The 19,948-nt window shown below is 37.8% G+C and overlaps 1 protein-coding gene and 1 long non-coding RNA gene across 2 annotated transcripts in view; both read right to left on the bottom strand.

Annotated features, from left to right (window-relative positions):
- Positions 1-365: 365 nt before the first annotated feature.
- LOC108672507 (protocadherin-16) lies at positions 366-16,521 on the bottom strand. The gene is made up of 21 exons (XM_018160185.2): positions 15,851-16,521; positions 14,043-14,159; positions 13,288-13,418; positions 12,907-12,972; positions 12,672-12,764; positions 12,203-12,310; positions 11,733-11,834; positions 11,493-11,618; positions 10,492-10,582; positions 10,034-10,143; positions 9,376-9,552; positions 9,022-9,168; positions 8,391-8,578; positions 7,653-7,767; positions 6,824-6,981; positions 6,218-6,323; positions 5,152-5,245; positions 4,542-4,752; positions 3,642-3,883; positions 2,658-2,797; positions 366-1,810 (listed from the first exon to the last, which is right to left on the bottom strand). The coding sequence occupies exons 1-21, from the start codon at positions 16,464-16,466 to the stop codon at positions 1,703-1,705; spliced, it is 3,246 nt and encodes a 1,081-aa protein (XP_018015674.1). The 5' UTR covers positions 16,467-16,521; the 3' UTR covers positions 366-1,702.
- A 1-nt stretch (position 16,522) lies between these two features.
- LOC125178884 overlaps positions 16,523-19,948 on the bottom strand; it is a 103,034-nt gene continuing 99,608 nt past the window's right edge. Inside the window, exon 3 of the long non-coding RNA XR_007157056.1 lies at positions 16,523-16,951. This is a non-coding gene — a long non-coding RNA (uncharacterized LOC125178884). The remainder of the gene's footprint in view (positions 16,952-19,948) is intronic.

Below are 19,948 nucleotides of genomic sequence, written 5' to 3'. Positions count from 1 at the left end.
ACGGTTCAACAATTCTAATTAATCTTAAGCAGTACTTAACAATGCGATCTACAGCATCAATGAACTAATTAAATTAAAAATCTGTTCTAGATATGAATATGTGAAACACTCATTTCAATTCTTTCAAAAAGCGATCAGCACCAACAAATTTGGACAGATGCCCGCTCACAAGCCCGCGTCCCTGCTCACTGTACATTAGGATGACATATTATGATCCGGCTTACAGATCAAGTGCAGCGAGAAAGAGAGGACTTGTTGAAGTGATTCGTAAATTTTTGTTCGTATACTTTAGGTAATAAGGTAATAATCTTATTACCTTAGGTAATAAGATTCGCTGTGCAGATGAGGATGATTCATGTGTAACAGAGGGAGGAACTTTTTATTGATAACTTGCTACAACACTAGTAGACAAATTATGCGAAAATGTACAAAAATACATATCTACAGGATAATTGCCGTAAATAGAGTTCGCATTCTGCGTTCAACAAAACTACTTACATGAGGATTGCCAAGAATCAAGTTATTGCCGTTATACATTATACGTCAACGCCTTTGGATTTTTCAACGTGATTATCACACTAGCATAAAATTACCAGCGGCCTTCATGAGAACGTGCCACGAGCGTTTCATTTGCGCACACTAAGTAAAACTTACGTATATCACAGATTAATATGCACTATTTTTAGTCAATAATACATATTTTTATTTTTTACTACTTTATATTGCAATTTACTTTAAAATTATAATATTTTCCGATTATAATACAAAGCCCGTGTCGATTGTTCTATAGTAACATATGAAAGTCAACTATTTTTTCACTCTATTCGTCAAGATCAACATCAAATCTTATTTTAAACAAATTCATTGATTAAAGTTTGTTTACCGATATGTTTGAGCTTGCTCGTTCGAACTTTGTTTAGTCAGTTTGAAAAATTTGTTTAGTGTTTAAGATTAAGATAAAAACATTTGGGTTACATAGGACATAAAAAATAAGGTTATACATAAAATATTTAAAAATGACTATCCAAACGAAGCGAATCAATGAGAGAAGCAACCCATAAATTAACAGGATTGTGGTATGAATGATGATTTATACAAACAAATAAGATACTGTTAAGATGATACAAATGTTGAACTTCATCCCATATTGAATCTAAAATTCATCCCATATAATCTTCCATACCTTTTGAACCAACATAAAGTGTTAATGCATCACCTATATTGAGATCGTGTTTATCGAAAATAAATTCATAATTAGCGAAATGTGATTCATATAATAAATTCGTTATTCTATTTGGCAAAACATTTGGATTATCAATCAGGAAAATAAAATTATTAATACGAATTAATGTTTTAAATTAGGAAATATTTTCTGTGCAATAACGTCCAGTGTGTGCGTAAAAAAATTGTACCAAAGTCTTGCTGCAATATATTCCTGACATTACAAAACGGCTATAAAATTGCATAATCAAAAACGAATTCATTGTCCGTGGAAGCAAGACACAGGAAGTCGAAACAACTGCTAAATAAAACCAACCGTCCTTAATAATCCGTCTAACTTTTTCCGTTTTTTTCCCGAATAATCCGCCTTTCACTGAATTAAAAATTTAAACTTCAATAACGGGTATGTTTTACCTATAACTGTCATCGCTGTGGCTGCAACAAAAGCCCCTCTCTAATGCAGATAATTACACTTTAATGTTCAGAAATAGACAGTAAGGCCAGGCGCGTCGCTGCTGTGTTGGTGGTGGTGCTGGTGGGGCGCTCTATGTGGCATGGGCGTCACACTCACCTCGGGGTCTAGTTCGGTCTGCATCGTAACATGATAAAGCGTTAATAAATACATGTTAATAATAAATAAATATATCATTGCAATAATAAACGAATATCATTGCAATAAAACATTGATTAATAATTGTTATTGCAATAAAATGCACAATTGAATACAATCTCAAACGATGTTGGATAAATCTTCCAATCATTGAGATATTTCTAGAAATGAGCTGAGTAGTTAAAGAAATGATGACAATTGACGACGATAAGGAAATGCTGTTGTGTGAAAATTTATATTAACCAGCAATAACAAGAAATACAGATACTGAGCATCAAAATGAATTCTCCATGTAGAAGGTTACAGAGTCTGTTATACTTAGTTGATTGGAAAATTTCACACTTACCGATTGAGAATAGTCATGATAGCGGGACTAAATAAAAAAACAGTAATCTGAATAATCTCAAAACTATTGTTGACAACCATAACCACCATCTGTGGAGGCTTTACCCCGGAATCAATCTATATATTTCGAATAATGTTCAAGTTTAAAGAAGCATGAAAGGTCTGTAGAAAGATTTTCCTCTCGCTATTATTATCGCATGAGAAAGTTCAGAAATAGTTCAGAAATTTTCAGAAATTGTTCAGAAATAGTTCAGAAATAGTTCAGAAATAGTTCAGAAATAGTTCAGAAATAGTTCAGAAAAGCTCAGAAAAGTTCAGAAATTTCCTCTCGCTATTATTATTGGCGCATGAGAAAGTTCAAAAATAGTTCAAAATTTTTCAGAAATAGTTCAGAAAAGCTCAGAAAAGTTCAGAAAGAAAAATGTTCAGAAAATTTCTCTCGTTATTATTATTAGCGCATGAGAAGTTCAGAATTATTCACCTGGCTGTAGAGCTCGTCCTCCCACGACAACTTCTTGACGCGCTTGGGGATGGAGCCCGGCGGCCACACGGTGCGCTGAGGCTGGTAGTCGAACAGCGCCGTGTTCACCGCGCCGTGTTCCGACGCCAGCGATGCGCCTCCTGCGTACGCACGTGGCATTATTATCATTGTTATTATTATTATTATTACTATTATTACTATTATCATTATTATTATTACTATTATCATTATTATTATTACTATTATTACTATTATCATTATTATTATTATAATTATTACTATTATTATTATTATCAACATAATCTGACGAAGCGATTGTCGGGGAGTCTGGTTCAACCGAAGTTCGAGGACACGTTATACTTAGAAAGAGCTATAAACAAGTGAGCGAAAGAGCAAAAAAAATATAGGAGAGATGATAAAAACGGATCAAGCGACTATGCACAACCATCAAACATAAAATAATTCTGTTATGCTAAACAATTCACATTTAAAATCATCGAAGCTGTTTTATTAGTAATAAACTTCAGTTGTCCCCTTAGAGATTCGATCATGAATTAAATTTTTTACTTGTAAACTTCTTAAACGAATTCAAGCTTCGGGTTGCGACTCAAAGTTTTTAAAACGTACATGAGAAAGAAATTCCAAGAGACTCTTGGTATGCCTACACGAACCTCCCTTGGCTTAGCGAGGGAGCTGACACCAATCATGTAATTGTAGGGATCAAGTAATGAAGAAAAAGTATATAAATCATTTAGTTCGCTTATGCTTAGTAATTTTCGTTATTACAAATTTCCTAATTAACTTTAGACCAAATATATTATCAATTTGAGCATTGTCTATTGAGAAATAGCACATTAAAATGTTCATAATTCACACTAATTGTGTTTTTTTCCATTTATTTAAGTGTTGTTTTCGTATTCATATTACTCGAGGTATTTTTTAAATATTTGATGGCATTGATTTTCAATGCAAATATTTATTCACCCGAGGAGAAAGCAGACGGCGGTCTGAGGACGTGTGGGGAGAAGGTGGACATGGACTCCCCGTACGGGGAGGCAGGGCTGGGGCTGCGGTGCCGGGGGCTGAAGGATGCAGAGAGTGGGAAGTGGTAGGAGGAGGGGGAGGAGGTGCCGGTGGGTGGGGGAGGTGGGGGAGGGGCAGGGGGAATGTGGCCAGAGCGGTGGTGCGGAGCGCCGCCTGTCGCCCGGGCCGTTCCGTCCGAACTTCTGACGTCATCATGACGTGAGAGATTAGGTTAAGTTGGCTCAAATAGATCATTTTAGTTGGGTAGATATTTCATCTCTGAATTAGGCTCAAAAAGGCATGAGTAAATTTACGGGTATGAAAGAGATTTGAAGAAATTCAACACGGAATGATATGTTTTTAAGATGAGTGCCGAGAAATTGCAAGCAGGGGTTGCATAACTGAAGGAAGAACACAGGAGAATATTTAAGGCCAAGTAATTAGAAAAAATACGGAATTTTACATAATGAAAGCTGCCCGTAATAAGCTGACTAATACAGTAATAAGAAATTACTCTACTTTGAAAGAGGAATTTTTAAATAAACTTCTTTCAAATGTATTCACCTTAACTGAAGATTGAAAATTCTGTCACAACCTTAGGATAGTTCTATTTGGGCTTTCAAAATATTTGTTAAATATAATACAATGCACATTTACAGAAGCATTAGTGATTATCAAAGCATTGTGGCCTAGCGAAATTGGAGCAGTGACCTGCGGGTTCGATTCCAGCTATCTGCTACAGTTGTGGTCAAATCGGCGAGGTGGCTGGGCTGTATAATTCCCAAAATCGTGGTACCCTGAAGTCTAATGGCCCCAACCACCCTTGACACCGCTGATACAAAGCATATTTGTGCATCTCACCCGCCAAGTTCATTCCTCTGGAACTCTGGTGTCCCGACGGACGCTGTGGACGACGTGCCGTTGAGCGACGCAACGTCTCCTGTGGCGCTGCTGTCGCTGCTGCTGCCGCCGTGTGGCGGTTGTGGCGCTACGCTGTTCTTGCAGTAGCGCCGCCGCTGCGGGTGTGAGAGGTTGGGGCTGTCGTTGTCCTCGGCTTCGCTGCATGTGAAACCTGCATAGAAATTCATGCTATAGGCAGAGCATATATAAAATTTTGTCTCATGGAGAGGGATTGAAATTACCTGACGGAACTTCGGCAGTCTGCGAAAAATAGACATGCAAAGTTATTAACAGCATTATGAAGAGAGTTTAGAACATCTTCATTGAAAAGCATATTATAACTTTATTAAACAAACGAATAAGGGCAGCATAAAGAGTGACACTTGCCCTGAGGAAGTACGTATTCCTACTTAGTTTAATATGACCTGATGATAACTCTTAACATTAGGTAAACTCATCGAGTCGTTATTACGGCACTTCCAATTGAATAAAAGAAGACAACCAATGAAATTATTTTATTGTTTATCAAGCTAGAATTGCAGTCGTTTGCAATCAAGATTGGAAAGGCTACCTGTGTTGTCGCGTGAGTGTTTGTTGCCGATGAGCGTCTGGCTGAAGATGCGCGTCGTTCCGTTGCGGTCATCGACTCTGCCGCCGTTGCGCGACTGAAAACATAGAATACATTATAATGATGGTCAAATAAAAATAAAGATGCAGAAATTTGCGTAATGTTCAATAAAATGATTGGTATGTTAATAACCAGTAATTACAGGAACTGAAAGAACACAACCAAAAAAACAGCCTCCCCGATGACATCGTTGGCGATCCAAGTATGAACGCGTTCACGAACAGACTATATAAAGCTATGGAAATATATATTATATATGTTCAGATTTGAAATGCCTAGCACCATATCGAACTCGGTGGAAGTCCAGTAGCTACTTCAAACTATCGTCAGTCATGAAAAGATCCGGTCAAATGACACGAGTTTAGATCTTCTGTGAACAAGGCACGAAAAGGAAAAGAATCGGTGACAGGCCACATCAGGCCTACACTTTAGCGCTGAGATCACTATGTTAAGTTATGTTATGTTAAAAATTATTGAGCTATTAAAATAGGGATTGTGTACAGCCATATGTCCCTGATTTTGTCGTTAATTGGGACATATTCACACGCAGAACTATGTCCCTACTTGAGACATATTCACAAGCAGGAACTTTGTCCTGAGGACGGACGGCCACTATATATACCATCAACTCCCACTGCCATGAAACTAACGCCTAAAGATCACTTCACTAAAGTCAGTCAAAAGAAGTATCCATGCATGTTTCATAACTCGTTCTAAATTCTCCCACTGCGTTAAATATAACAAGAAATTACGTAAGCCTCGTAAATCACCATTATCGAATAAATTTTGGGTATCAGAATTGATGATGTGCAAATACTTCACAAATTTTACTCGACGCCAATTTTTATAAAAAATTTATCCATTTTGAGTTAAAAAACTCAGTTCACAGTGAGAGGTGAGCCTCCAATATCACTTCGAGATTAGCTTCCAACATTATTTCCCCATTTCTATAACACAGTTATTAGTAATTAGCAAAAATATTAATTTTCAGGAGTTGCCGAACGCTGACCTGAGAATGGCTGAGGGGCGCCACCTTGGAGGCGTTCATGGCGGGGTGGACGAGCTGGCTCAGCTTCGTGGGCAGCGCAGCCGACGGATCTTCTCGGAACTTCTTGCTGCAGGTGTAAAATAATCATCTTCATTGCTATGCACGAAATTATGCTGTCAAGAATAATAGATGTTAAAGTTACGGAACAAATATTCCTGTCGACTCGTTTTAATGTTTTGAAATAGTCCAATTTAGGAACTCTTTCATTTAAATTTAAGCATAGTAATCAAATTCTAATTACCAATAATTGTTTTAAACTAATAAAACCTTTACATATAATATGAAACACAACTAACCGCCCTTTTACTCTTTCTCCCGGTTTTATTTGAAACAACTTTTTCTCTGAATTTTAGTACAATGAAAATAATATCAAACAAGGTGCAGAGATGTTTTTGGTGGTGAAATACAAGGTGAAACAGAACAAATACGAGGTGAAACACAACAAAAATACAAGGTGAAACACAACTAACCACCCTTTTACTCTTATCCCCGTTTTATTTGAAACAACTTTTTATCCGAATTTTAGTACTATGAAAATAATATCTAACAAGGTGGAGAAATATTCACTTTTTATGAATATAGACGGCCAGGCAGATGACGATCAGTATGAGCACTCCCAGCAGGCAGCCGAAGATGAGCAGCAGCAGGAACCACCAGCTGGGCTCGAACGTGGCACTCAGGCTTGTCAGAGCGCGCGGGAACTTTACAGTCACGGGCACCGAAGTCTGCGTGGCAAAATCAGACATAGTGAGTTGAACATGGCATGTAAGTACGTTATATTAGAATTCAAGTTATTTCAATATCAAAACTTTAAATGACTCAGTCAAACTACATTCACGAAAATGGAGTTAATATTAAATTTCCAGCTGTTATTCACAGGCACCGAAGTCTGTGTGCCGAAATCAAACAAAATCAAAAATAGCATTTAAGTACGTTATATTCGCATTGAAGTTAGTTCAATATCAAAACTTTAAATGACTAGATCTAACAACATTGACGAAAATGGTGTTCAAATTAAATTTTCAGCTGTTCTTCACAGCTGGCACCGAAGTCTGCGCAGAAAAGCCAACGTTTTGAGTTGATCGAAGCGTAAAAGTACTTATATTTGCATTCAAGTTTTTTTAATAAAACCAATATTTTCGGAATTAAATTTCCTGATATTGTTTACAGGCACAGATACACCGACGTTTGAGCAGAAAACTAAACGTAGTAAGTGCGTCGGAGCATCATATTACTTTATACTTGCATAAATGTTCGGTTATAATATTTAGAATAGTTTTTTTCAGACAACAGTAACTCTAAAGGTAAAAAATTGAAATTTCCAGCTATTCTGAAACAATTTATATAAATTTGATCAGCAGAAGAACTTTTCTGATGACCCGGATTCAAGGTTCACCTGTCTAGGCGGGTGGCCGGAGTCTCGAGCCATGACTACGACGTGAGCCTCGGACGAGTTGAGGCCATCAAGGCTAACAAGCCTAACGTGGCCTCCAGCATCTACACTGAAGTGCCTGTACACATACATCTTCATTATTCATGAACTGAGGATTTATTCCTAATCATTCATTGGCTGCTATAACCTCGCAGCTGGAGTTGAATTAGGGTGTATTTTAATGTAAAATATTATCTTTCTTATAGAATAGTAATCTAACCTATATATACATATGTGACATATCGGATAGCGAAAATAGGGATTCGATCCTTGAAAGCGTCTATTCATTGTTTCAGTGATGTTGCATTATAGGAGTTGATGCAGTCCAGGGAAATAAACTTTTCACATGATTCAAGGGCAGCAGTAAGCGCTCACGAGAATGGTATTCAATATGGTGCATTGAACTGAACACAGACGAATGACAGCAGTACATCGACACAACGTTAATACATAATATTAACAGCAAATTATTCATAAAAATTATCAGCAGTAGATAAATTCCTTTACTAAATATAAGCTGTTCACCTCGCACTCGAAACGTAGGAAAAGATCGATCAAAATTAAGATCAACGTTCATTATAAATATATACTCAAATCCCAGAGACGATTTCCACTCATGATTCTCATCTATACAAATTCTTAACAGAAGGTATGAAATTTCTCAAAAAAACTGTAAGGAAATAAATTTCTAAAAAACCCTACCTCGCGTCATCCCCTAGGAGCGAGAGCTCAATGGTGTCCCCGATGTCCCCGTCAGCGACCTGGACAGTGCCGAGCACGGCACCCTCCTGCACGCCGTCGCCCACCAAGAACTCGTACTGCGGGAACCTGAAGCGCGGGTCCCAGTCGTTCACGTTGAGCACGACCACATGCAGCGTCGCTGTGTCTTGCTGAGCGCGTGGTTGATGAAAGAAAAAAATTGTAGTAGCAGAATTGAATGAAGATTATTTGCAGTAAATGAGGAATAAAGTAACGATAATTAATAGTTATTATAGCGATGTCGGAGTTGATTAGGCCGTCAAATATGTCGCTGATTTGCAAAATTTTCACAGCTTGTTGAGTGCCTCGAACATGCAAATCACTGCTCCAATTTTGCTTTGCTTAACAGCCAAGCCTTCTAGCGATTTTTTGCCAGAACTGCAGCAGGTAGCTGGGATAGAACCAGCTACTCACTGCTCCAATCTTGTCACTCTGAACTGTTTCCACTGGACCGAAGTATTTAAGGTAACGAATCAGAACCAGCACTTAACGCATGTTTTAGTGAGAACATTGCGTATTGCTACAAGACCAGATCTACGAAAGATTTTAATATGAATTCAGCTGCGATACTCACGTATTCTCCATCCGTGACAGAGATGCCAACGTCATATTCCTGGTGCTCGTTCTCTTCATAGTCAAGGTGAGTTTCTAAACGCACTTGTCCGTTGGGGGAAATCCTGAACACTCCCGCAGCAGAATCATCAAGTCGGAAGCGAACGTTCTGTGAGCAAGCAGACATAACAACGTGGGTCTAAAAATATTGTAGAAGCTCAAGAAAGAGAAACATGCATGCGCCAGTATAACTTTGGAAGAGGCTGATTTTTACGCTAGGGAAAGCTTAATGAATTTAATTTTTAACGACTTATGTCAATTCGGCACAATATAATATCATAAAATTTGTTCTTACATATTAATGCAAGCCCCAGACCTCATCAATGTTCCTGTTGATGACGACCTCGGCAATGAGAGCTCCAGGCTGAACGTTCTCAGGCACCGAGACGTTGTAGAAAGTCTTGACGAACTGCAGCTGCGATGACTTGTATCCTCGTCGTGACACCGTCAGGATCGTCCCCGCTCTGCGATCTGGGTTATCTACTTGCGTCGCCTGCGAACAATAGAAAAGGAATTACAAATTGCCAGCGATTTTACCAAATCATACCTAGTAACGAACTAATTATTTTGCAGAAAATTAAGTCTGAAATGCTGAGCAAACTCATACTCGAGGACGGAATTTTCAAGTTCAGAGGCTTGAATTTTGATGCGAAGGCTGATTTCGCATTCATCCTTATCATAAGATCACAGCTTCTATAGTATATTAAACAATAAATTTCAGAGGTCAAAATTATCAATTTTCAAATCAAATTTCAAATTATCAATTAAGTACTGGGCGAATTTCTTTCCTGACTAGCAATATTCACATTGTCGTTGCGGTCAAAAAAGAGGCCTAAGAATGTCGTACGATCAACAGAGGGCCAATCACTTCGATTACAGTTCATCCAGTCGTTTCATCGCAATATCGACGACCATTACCAGCCAAAAGCTTGTGCTAGCTAAATAACTTTTAATTTAAAAAAATGCGTGCTCACAAAGACAGAGAGCGAGACGGGCTGTGAGATAAGGTCAATGGGAACATCGCGAGTCAGATATACATTTCCCGTCACCGGCTCAATGCTGAAGAGATCGGCTTCAGGAACGTCTGTAGAAAAACAATTATTGAATTCAAGAGGAATTACGAGCAAACATGTTGCCTAATTAGGTACATAATAGATAATTGGATCTTCTGAGAAGAAGGTTTAATCAAAAAGCATCAGGATATTCTACCAGAAAGCATCCACACTATTTTCCTAGACTTCGACTCTCCTGGAGCATTATAAAAATATAGTTTATTTATTGCAGGAAAACAACAGGGTAACCGGGAAACTACAAAACCGGTATTGAATTTCGCACAATTAATCATTTTAGAAGCCCTAATAAATATTTCATTCATTCTCAAATTTTTCCAAAAAAGAAACAAGTAAAATTATTTATACTAATAAGAACCCACCGGCAGCGAGTGAGTATTTGACTTGTGCGTTGATGCCTTCGTCGCGGTCCTTGGCCAAGATGCGCTCAGGCTGCACCTCGAGCTGAGCGCCCTGACGGAGAATAAGAGTTGAGCACGATGAGCTTAAGGGCCTTACTAACAAAACTGCAAAACTAACAAGTGCACGTGGCAGCCCAAGTACACGTAGCGCACGAAATCTCGTCTGTGGTTAGTGGGTTTAACTTGAAAAGCCGTCAGTGGTTGACAATCGGAGTTACGAACTATAATCTATTTTGATAGTAGGGCCCTTGGGAGCCTCCGCGCACTGGTATTACAGTATATTTACCTGGTAATACTGGTAATATCAGACGTCGAACGCGTCTGGTATTATCATCTTGAGTAATGAATCGAATTCGAGCCTCGTGAGCCTGGGCCAAGCTCAATCGCAACAATTAGAATAACTATATTAAAAAATTAAGATAGAAAAATAAAATGAGAAGTATGCCTTATATTCAAACAATAATACCACAACATACTCGGTCGTGTTAACAGATTCCAGGTGTCAACTTGGCTGCATGTGTTTTTCAACAGATAATTTAAAAAATATAACTCAGTACTCACTTTAGTGCGTGACAGAGAGCGCATTTTCTCGTCGACGAAAACATGAAGTCACGGACGGACCGACAGACGGACATGGCGAGCACAATAGTGCATTTTTTTCATAAATGAGAAAATGCGCTAAAAATCGAAAAATTGTGTAAAAATTTGCACTTCAAAATACGTCTACGATGGGCCACTTCAACATAAGCAATGATTACAATGGGAAAATGCAAGTTACGAAGCATACTTAATTGTGACGTAACGTACATTTTGCAGAGCAGAAATAACTTCAAATAGCATATTTCATTTATACTAAGAACACCATTTCCGTCATCAAAGACTATCTTACCTAAAAGCTTAGTACCTAGAGTTACGGTCAGTTAAAAAGGGTTGGAAAGCATATCTCGTAATTGAATGCATACTCTGACAGCAGGCTGAGGTAGGGTGGCCATGTAGCGCTGCCGAGAGAAGGCCGGGTTTTGGTCGTCGCTGTCTGCCACGTAGACGGTGAGAAAAGTCTTCGAGCGTTGCGGCGGAGATCCCAAATCCTGGAACAGGTAATTAATTAGTAAGATTAAGGATTGAGTTGAGGTAACTATGTACGATATATATTTTAATTATTAAATTAAAATGCACAGGTTAAGAGTTTCAGGCGCACAGACCTGCGCTACGATGGTTAGGTTAAACACAGGTGCTGTCTCGTAGTCCAGAGGCTGCTTCAGCCGCAGAGAACCCTTCAGAGGAGACTCGAAGTCAAACAATTCCTGTAGAATTTAAATCGTCATAAATATACATGATAAACAAATACAATACTAATTTAATCTCAAAAACCCTCAACTTTGATTTAGCTCAGTACATTCCCTTTCGGCAATGCAAAAATTTAAATGCATATACAGTAAATATAATAGAATAAAATAATTGGCATATTTTCTTGTCAGGAAAAAATAAAAATGGAAAAATTATGACGGGAAAAATTCCGGAGATGTTAATGTATGTGTCTCGAAGAGAAAAACTGCCTCCTGTTCGTGTAGCACACAGGTTTTTGGTAAAAAATTCGAAATTCATTAGTAAAATTCGAAACTGGTGTGATTGATATAACTGAGTAGAATTAAATGCAGAAAGTTCAACAGACCGAATGTGGTCCCGGGCCGATGGTGTACTTGAGGGTTGAGAAGGGGCCCTTTTGATCATCGTCCGTGGCCTGAATGTCACTGAAGATGATAGTGCCCACGACTGTTGCCTGTTGTGAGTTAATTACTCATGAATACTTAATAATCCAAAGTTACTTATGAATGTCTAAACCAGCGAACCTTATTTGTATTCACAGACAGAATTTTTTTACAAATTCAGCGTGAAAAGATACAATTTTCAAAAAAAATTGCGGGAAATAAAAGCTGAAATACTACTTAAAATAAAAAAGAGGCCATAATTCGATTTTCCTAAACTTGAAAATCTCTCACCTTATCCCACATATATCGCGGCCGCCTACAAGTTTGGGATGAAGTAAATTTTCAAGTTTGTTCCAGACGAAGATGAAGTAACGCAAGTTGACCGAGTTACCAACTACTCCATGAAAGTAATTCATTTCAAAGTCGCCTCACCTCAGAAATATTGACTTTGTAAGGGGCACCGATGAAAACCGGAGCGTTATCGTTCACGTCCGTTACTCTGATGATCACTGGGATGTTGATTGCCTGCAAGACGCATTATCAAAAACCATTAAATGTGTTCGGTGAAACTTGTAACTAAATTATTGAAAATTATACATATTTTTCAGTTAATTTCGCGAAATTGGTAGACATTTCCGTTTATTTTTATTCTCGAAGGAAATCTCACCGCATCCTTGGTTCCAAGTTTCTTGCAGACGACGTCGGCGATGATGTGCGCTTGGCCAACTTTACCCTAAACAAGAAAATAATACAAATTAAAACTAAAAAAAGTCAATAAACTCAGAAAAAGTAAGACGGAAAATAAGTAAGACGGAAATAAACTCAGAAAAGTACGACGGAAATCATTTATAAAATATCAGGGTTTTGACAAATCTGCTCTCATATATGAAATCTAAATGTTGCGCTTATGCATTACAACTAAATCCAAATTATTAACTTCTACATTTGAGTTCTTCCGGTCAATATTAATAACACATATTAACCGAAAAATTTTGTCCGATTCCACTAGAAAATATTTGTCCGATTCCACTAGAAAGTATAAACGAACCTCTTTATCAATCCTGCCGGTGAGGATGAGATCTTTGGAATTGTCGGCGATCTGAATGGGCACTCCGCGATCTGCCAACGTGAGGTGAATATCTCCGCCCTCGCCAGCGTCGCCGCCGATCATCAAAGATCCTGGCAATTTATTTATACAATAAAAATGCTGCCTCAGAAGTAGAATGAAAATGGAACTTGATATACGTGTAGATATTTATCTTTAAGGAAACTTGCAGTTAAGATTATTTTAATTGTAGTCACCAATAGCAATAGTTTTCTTAAATATTCGTTTAGTATTAGTTTTAAATTTTCAATTATTTTGAAAATTTGATCCAATTGTGGCACCAAATTTCACGCAAATGCGTCGACAATTTTATTTTCCAGTGGAGACCTGCAACAATAAACACCAAATACAGCCTCGTCTATAAAATATTTGGAATGAAAATTATTTACCTGGAATGCCAAATTCGATTTACTGGATCAGTGCACAAATGTGAAAGTTTGACCGCGAAGCGTAATAATTATTAATGAAATAACTAAAACATATTAGCAATACAAGTATTACGTAGGCGAACATATACAGCAAATATTTTGAACCAGATGCCTAAAATGTATTGTGTAAAATAAATAAAATATATTGTATCAATATTGTATAAATATAAAATATAAAATATATTGTATCAATATTGTAAGATATATTGTATCAATATTGTGTAAAATATCATACAATTTTCGTGAAAGCTAATAGAATTACGAACGCACCGATGACTGAGCCGACAGGCAAGCTCTCATTGATGAAAAAATTAGCGACAGAGCCGCCGTGCTGTAGGAAGCATCGCGCGTCCTCCGTCGTGTTCCAGTCGTGGAAAAATCCATCGTCTGAGGTAGAGTGGGATTTAATTTATAATATTTAATATTATTTAATATCATTATATTATTATTTAATTTTATTATATTAATAAATATTTAATATTATTTATTTATTTATTTTATTTTAATTCTTAATATTTAATATTATTTTAGTATTTAATTTTTTTACGTTATTCGTATAATAGGTAATGTGTGCTTGAGTACTTCAATTTTTATAGACGAGAATTCCAGGAAAATTATCATCAGAATGCTCCCAACATATTACATTTTTTCTATTTAACTTGCAAGAATCGACATCATAATTGAAAAAGAAATAATAAAATTAAATCATAACAGCAATATCGTCTATGTGAGGAATGAAAAGAAATAAATCGAAAACCGGCACGACTCCTAATGAAGTTCGCTCATTCATCGGCACCTGATTCATTGATACACTTTCGAAAAAAAAAACCCTTACATTGTCATAAGTCTTGTAACGTGCCCCGTTGAGTCGTGTCAGGAAAATGGATGATAAACAGAGGGCCTCTTCATTTACACACAGTGGGGCGTAATCCATAACAGGCTCCCGTAGCACATGCTATGTCACGAATTTATCTCGGGTCACGTAACGAGAGTTCAGAAAGCCGTTCAGCAGCTTAAAGAACCAAGCCTAAATAAGGACACGAGTCCTTCTCGTCACAATAACAAGCGCTATGATTTAAGACGCACGAAGTTGCTGTAAGGGACAGTTATGTGAAGGACAGCTCATGAAGTTTTTATGACAAAGTTCTTAGAAGAGATTTCATCAAATTTTGGCAATGATATTACTTTAACTCTTTAGATCCAAGCTGGTATAGATGTGACGGAACTTTCTCTTTGCAACGCAGTTCGTGTGATTATGAATCATATAAGAAAAATTGTAACCGATCAATAACGGGATGTATAGAACAAAAGCGTCATAGTTAAATAATTTTATTTTCATTAACCTGCATCGCTGATGTACCCGTATTAATGCAGTGACTCATAGTCATCCGTATCTATGGCTTTATGGATTTCAACTTTTTGAACGTCTCAGTTTGAGCAAGTAAAATTTTAGCCAACAGGACCATTTCATTTTTGGAAGTCAAGATTCCAGAACTACATTGAAGAACCAACAAGGTTCCTATTGAGGCTCTCTGTCCGCAGTTCAACATGGTGAACAATTGTGCAACAAGATTAGCATTCAATCGTGCCAAACAGAAGAATTTCGCATCTTCTGTGGCTTTAGCAGGACAGGATATGACACTAGCAAATACAGATTGATTACACCGATATTTTGAATATTCAATTGATAACGACTGGCTGAAGATATAAAATACAAGAAAAAATAAACAAGTATAAGAAACGACTGTCTACAACTCCTTTAAAGGTCACCATGAATTTTCGGACCAATTGATTATCATGACTTGATTGAAATATAATTCGAATTCATTCCGTTACATAAATATTTAATCCCAACACATAAAAAAATTGTTAAGCAGAGTTATTTTTTCTCATTTACCTTCAATAATCCGTTGTTTTAATCGAAAAAACATCATTGATCAATGCATATTAACCACAGGTTTTAGACTCAACATCGAAAAACATCAATAACTTAAATGTCAACGAGCCAATAGATGTACTGGAGTGTAATTTAAGCCAAACAAACACTTGCAGGAGGTCTCGCTAACGACGTTCCTCACCTTGGCCGTACACCAGCGACGGAAGAGTGAACATTAAAAACATGAGAGGAGAGGCAGTTATCTTGGAGACAACGCGGCATCTTCGACGTGTTTTTGCCTCGTCCGAACCTCCGGATGATCCGGAACGAATGACGCGTTGTCGGCTGCGAGGCGCCATGAAACTATTCAAGAATTCAAGCGCTTTTTCCAGAAAATAGTAATAGATCAGGACTATTTTTGCGGGTCGTTGACCAGTCGGACAGACAACGCCTTCAGGTATACGCTGATTTTTTGAAGTTCTTGTAGTTATTTGTTGAGAAATCGTTGTCATTTTGCTTCTTTCTTGTTTATTGTTTGAAGATTCTTTTGTACTAGTAAAATTACCTGTCAACTTCCCGTGGTATGCCGGGTCAATTGAGTCATTATTTTTATTCATGTATTGATAATAAGAAAACTCCTGTTGTCTCTCGAAGTAGTCATCGTCCACGCGTACACTGCGACCTTTTGATTCATTCTTGCGGGACGATTTGAATTTTGCTGGTCGTAAAAATGAACAGACATGTTCTATTCTTTGAGGTTCCTGGACACTAATCCTCAACTGCTCAGGGTCCCAGCCCTCTCGATCGGAACGCGACATCTATTGATCATTAAAAAATATATCACTTCGAAAAATATTTTATTTGTAAAAAGGCCGACTGAAATAATAAATACGGCCCACCAAAAATTAAATAATTTGCATTTTAACACACGCAATGAATTTCAACTTTGATGGCAAGAATTTCAGGCCATTGCTAAGGGCATTAATGCTGCTGACTAAAATTGGAATTTGTTAAATGAACGACAACAGGAAGTAAAGTTTTTTCGTAGAAACAGTTGTTAATGCAACCGAATGAGTTCGACAAATTTCTTGAGAACTTGAAGAAACACCACCAATAGTCAACAGGTAACACAACACTAGAATTGCTGAATCCTGGGCCAGGAAATTTGCTCTGGCTCATCAACGATTTCAAACCGAAGGGAAAAATTTCGCTTAGTGGAACACTCGGCGTGACAAAATTTCAGTCGAAGTGGAGCAGACAACGTAGACCCAGACGCGGCTGTGGCAGATGTCGTGCGGAAGGTCTGGAAGTAGAATGAAAAGAAGAAATTAGACACGCGTTAGTAGCTAGGATTCATTGATAGTGATATGAATCCCAGCATTAGCTAGGATTCATTGTGAGTTTCCTCGCTATCAAGCACCCAAAAAATGACTGGTCACATATTCCAAAAACCGAACACATTTTACCTCCCACAGCACTAGGAAGGGAGCGGTCGTAGCACTGATTTACAATCAGGAAAACAAACATTTTATTATCAAGCTTTCCTGCGCCAAATCTCAACTTCATGTATGATTTCATTTAATTAATACCATCAATTCAAACCGTTCACTTCATGAAGTCGAAACAGAATAAATTTCAAGGAACTTGATATTTATGCAGATGAGATTAAACGCGTCCAATTGGCTTCCCAACATAATTTATAAAAAATAATGAAAGTAAATTACAGTTAAAACTTTGTGAAATGGTAAAATAGCAATTTGCCGAGTTTTTCTAATTTAAAAACCATTTTTTGCATTAAATAACCACTGCTTGGCAGAACAGATGCAAAACGGAATAAAATAAAATGTTAAGTTTTATTTTAGTAGTTAGAACAACTCTTCTCAAAAGAAATTCGACAAAAATAAATGCAAGCCTTAACGATGTTTACTCTAACATCGAAATGGCTCTGCATGTCATAGAGGCAATTTATTCCACTGAGTCGGTGGTGTACTTGATGTTGTATGACCAGTACATATGGGTAAGCAAATATAAGATCACGGACTACACACATACGCTGCAGCAAAGAGAGTCTCCTAGACCAGAGACGTCGAGATAAGCGAGCGCGACAGTGGAAATCCGACTTTCTCACGAACGACAACCTGAGCGCAGGACGCCTAATTAACCCAGGGCGTAATGCGCTGCCTCCCATGCGAGCAGAGAAGCAACTTGGATTCTGCTCCCTTGCTTACGTTGTGGAACCAGAGTAAGTAAGAAAACCTGGGCAGGGTTACACGACACTTCATTGGTTGAGATCACGTTTACTTTCGTTGGAGAATTGCACACCTAGCATGGCCTCTGAGTTTTTTTTTTTTTTTTGAGGCGAAACTACTTCCACTATCTTTTAGAGGACTGAGGAGTTAAAGTTAAGCACGGTAGCTTACTCGTGGAACATATTTATTAAATTTCAGCGTTTCAACAGCATAAATTATGCTCAGGCTAGATGTACATAACATTGCAATAAGCCTCACTTATCGTCACATATTAAAACAAATCAAATCAGTGTCATTTAGGTATATGAAACCATGAAGGAGAGTACTATCATGACTCGCAATTCCAATTTACATCCGCCGCGTAAGCAGCACAGCAAACCAAATGCCGACCGAGGGCGTCAACCACTCTCGAGTTCTCACAAATGAATACAGTCGCCTTATTATTTCACGCATTGGCAACACAGCCCATGGAGTTACCACCAATTCCTTACTATACGAGCAAATTAGTCATGAGCAGCACGCGTCAAAGGTTATGGAATCAGCAAGATACTGCTTTGGACAATAAATTATATTGGACGATAAATTACAAGATCATTACCAGGCCATTAATTGCAGGATTAATTACTAGGTCATAAATTGCAGATTAGAGCACAAATTGGCGCCTGCATAATGACAAGACCGGCGAATGAGCAAAATTCATGATCTTGGCATTTAGGCCAATAATGTGCGAGTGTTCACCTTCTGATTCCTTATGAGACCTGGTATGAAAAAAGGAGCAATTTCGGCGATATTAAGTTACAGAACTCATATATGGAAACTAGAATACTTTTATTTCCACTTACGACTAAGTATGGAAGAACCCGTAGCCTAAATGAACAATAATTGGATGTTGACAGAATATTTTAAATGAAGGATCGTTACAACTTAAGTTTGAAAAATTAAAATCTTTCCAGTTTCAGTGAATTTTATGGAAGGCATCGGCAAGAGAAAAGACTACACGTACCGAGATAATTGACAGTGCAACTAAAGGGAACGGATAATTGGTAACATACAGCTGCTCATCCAGTCAATGAGTGAGCGGAAATAACAAAAACCATAACTAAAAGATTGATCACGACCAGCCGGCATCCACAATATACATTGCATTTATCTCATGGCCGTAGCCGCTGAGGGAGGAAACGCTCGTCGCATTGTAAGGTTCAGCGACACTTGTAGGTGCTTGAGAAGGATGTGCTCCGTCGACTTTATTGTGTTCTGACTGTGTTTAATGAGGCGAAATTTTGTTTTACAAGTCACTTGCAGAGAAAAGAGAGAATAATGGAAGATGATGTTAAAAAAATTAAGTTAAACGACAGAGAAAAGAGAGTACCGTTGAAAACACAACAATGAAGTCAGATAATGGATCGGAAAACGAAAAGTTTCAAATGCAAATGCATTGAGAGTTTGGTAAAGAGTAAAGTACGTTGCAGAGTATCGAAAAATTATTGTCTATATTTCCACTTTTGACGAATCAGACGCGGAACAGAAGGTTTAGGTTCCAACAAACAGATTAATTAATTCAAAATAGTAAGAAAGACATTCGCGGAGTGAAAGACAAAGATTTTTGAAGCAGTCCAGACACTACAGCCCCTAGTGGTTCTTTTGTTCGGGGCGCTCTGCGACGCCGATGTTTATCGCAGTCTAATAAGATCCTCCCACCAAGATCTGCTCTGAAGCACGCGGCCGATGGGCGTCGAAGTGAGGAACTTTTTCGGATGACACAGCGCTTATGCAATAATTTTCTTGCGGCATAATAGGAATGCACAGGTCGTAAACATGTTAGGGATGGGAAGACAGACTCGCTTAGCTTCGTGAGAAGAAATGTACTGCCGCGTTGAATAATAGTAATAGCAGTGTCAGCTTTGATTAGGCTGTTAGACCTGTCGCTGATTCTGAATATATGATCATTTTTTATGAAAGGAAATTTGACGGATTCGCAGGGATGAATAAAAATTATGGTTGCCGGGTCCATGCAAATTCAATGTAATTTCAAAGCAAATTTTTGGTAAGTA

Source organism: Hyalella azteca, unplaced genomic scaffold (genome assembly GCF_000764305.2).
Source record: "Hyalella azteca isolate HAZT.00-mixed unplaced genomic scaffold, Hazt_2.0.2 contig13457, whole genome shotgun sequence".
In the NCBI taxonomy this organism is placed as follows: Eukaryota; Metazoa; Arthropoda; class Malacostraca; order Amphipoda; family Hyalellidae; genus Hyalella; species Hyalella azteca.
This window is presented reverse-complemented; position numbering and strand designations above follow the sequence as displayed.

Bases quoted from the DNA above. Each gene is read 5' to 3' on its own strand.
- LOC108672507 (XM_018160185.2), bottom strand. From the start codon at position 16,466: ATGTCGCGTTCCGATCGAGAGGGCTGGGACCCTGAGCAGTTGAGGATT. The intron at 6,982-7,652 runs GTGAACCTTGAA...TTTGCCACGCAG, and splicing joins CCGGCCACCCGCCTAGACAG to ACTTCGGTGCCCGTGACTGT. The intron at 1,811-2,657 runs GTGAATAATTCT...GTTACGATGCAG, and splicing joins AGGACGAGCTCTACAGCCAG to ACCGAACTAGACCCCGAGGT.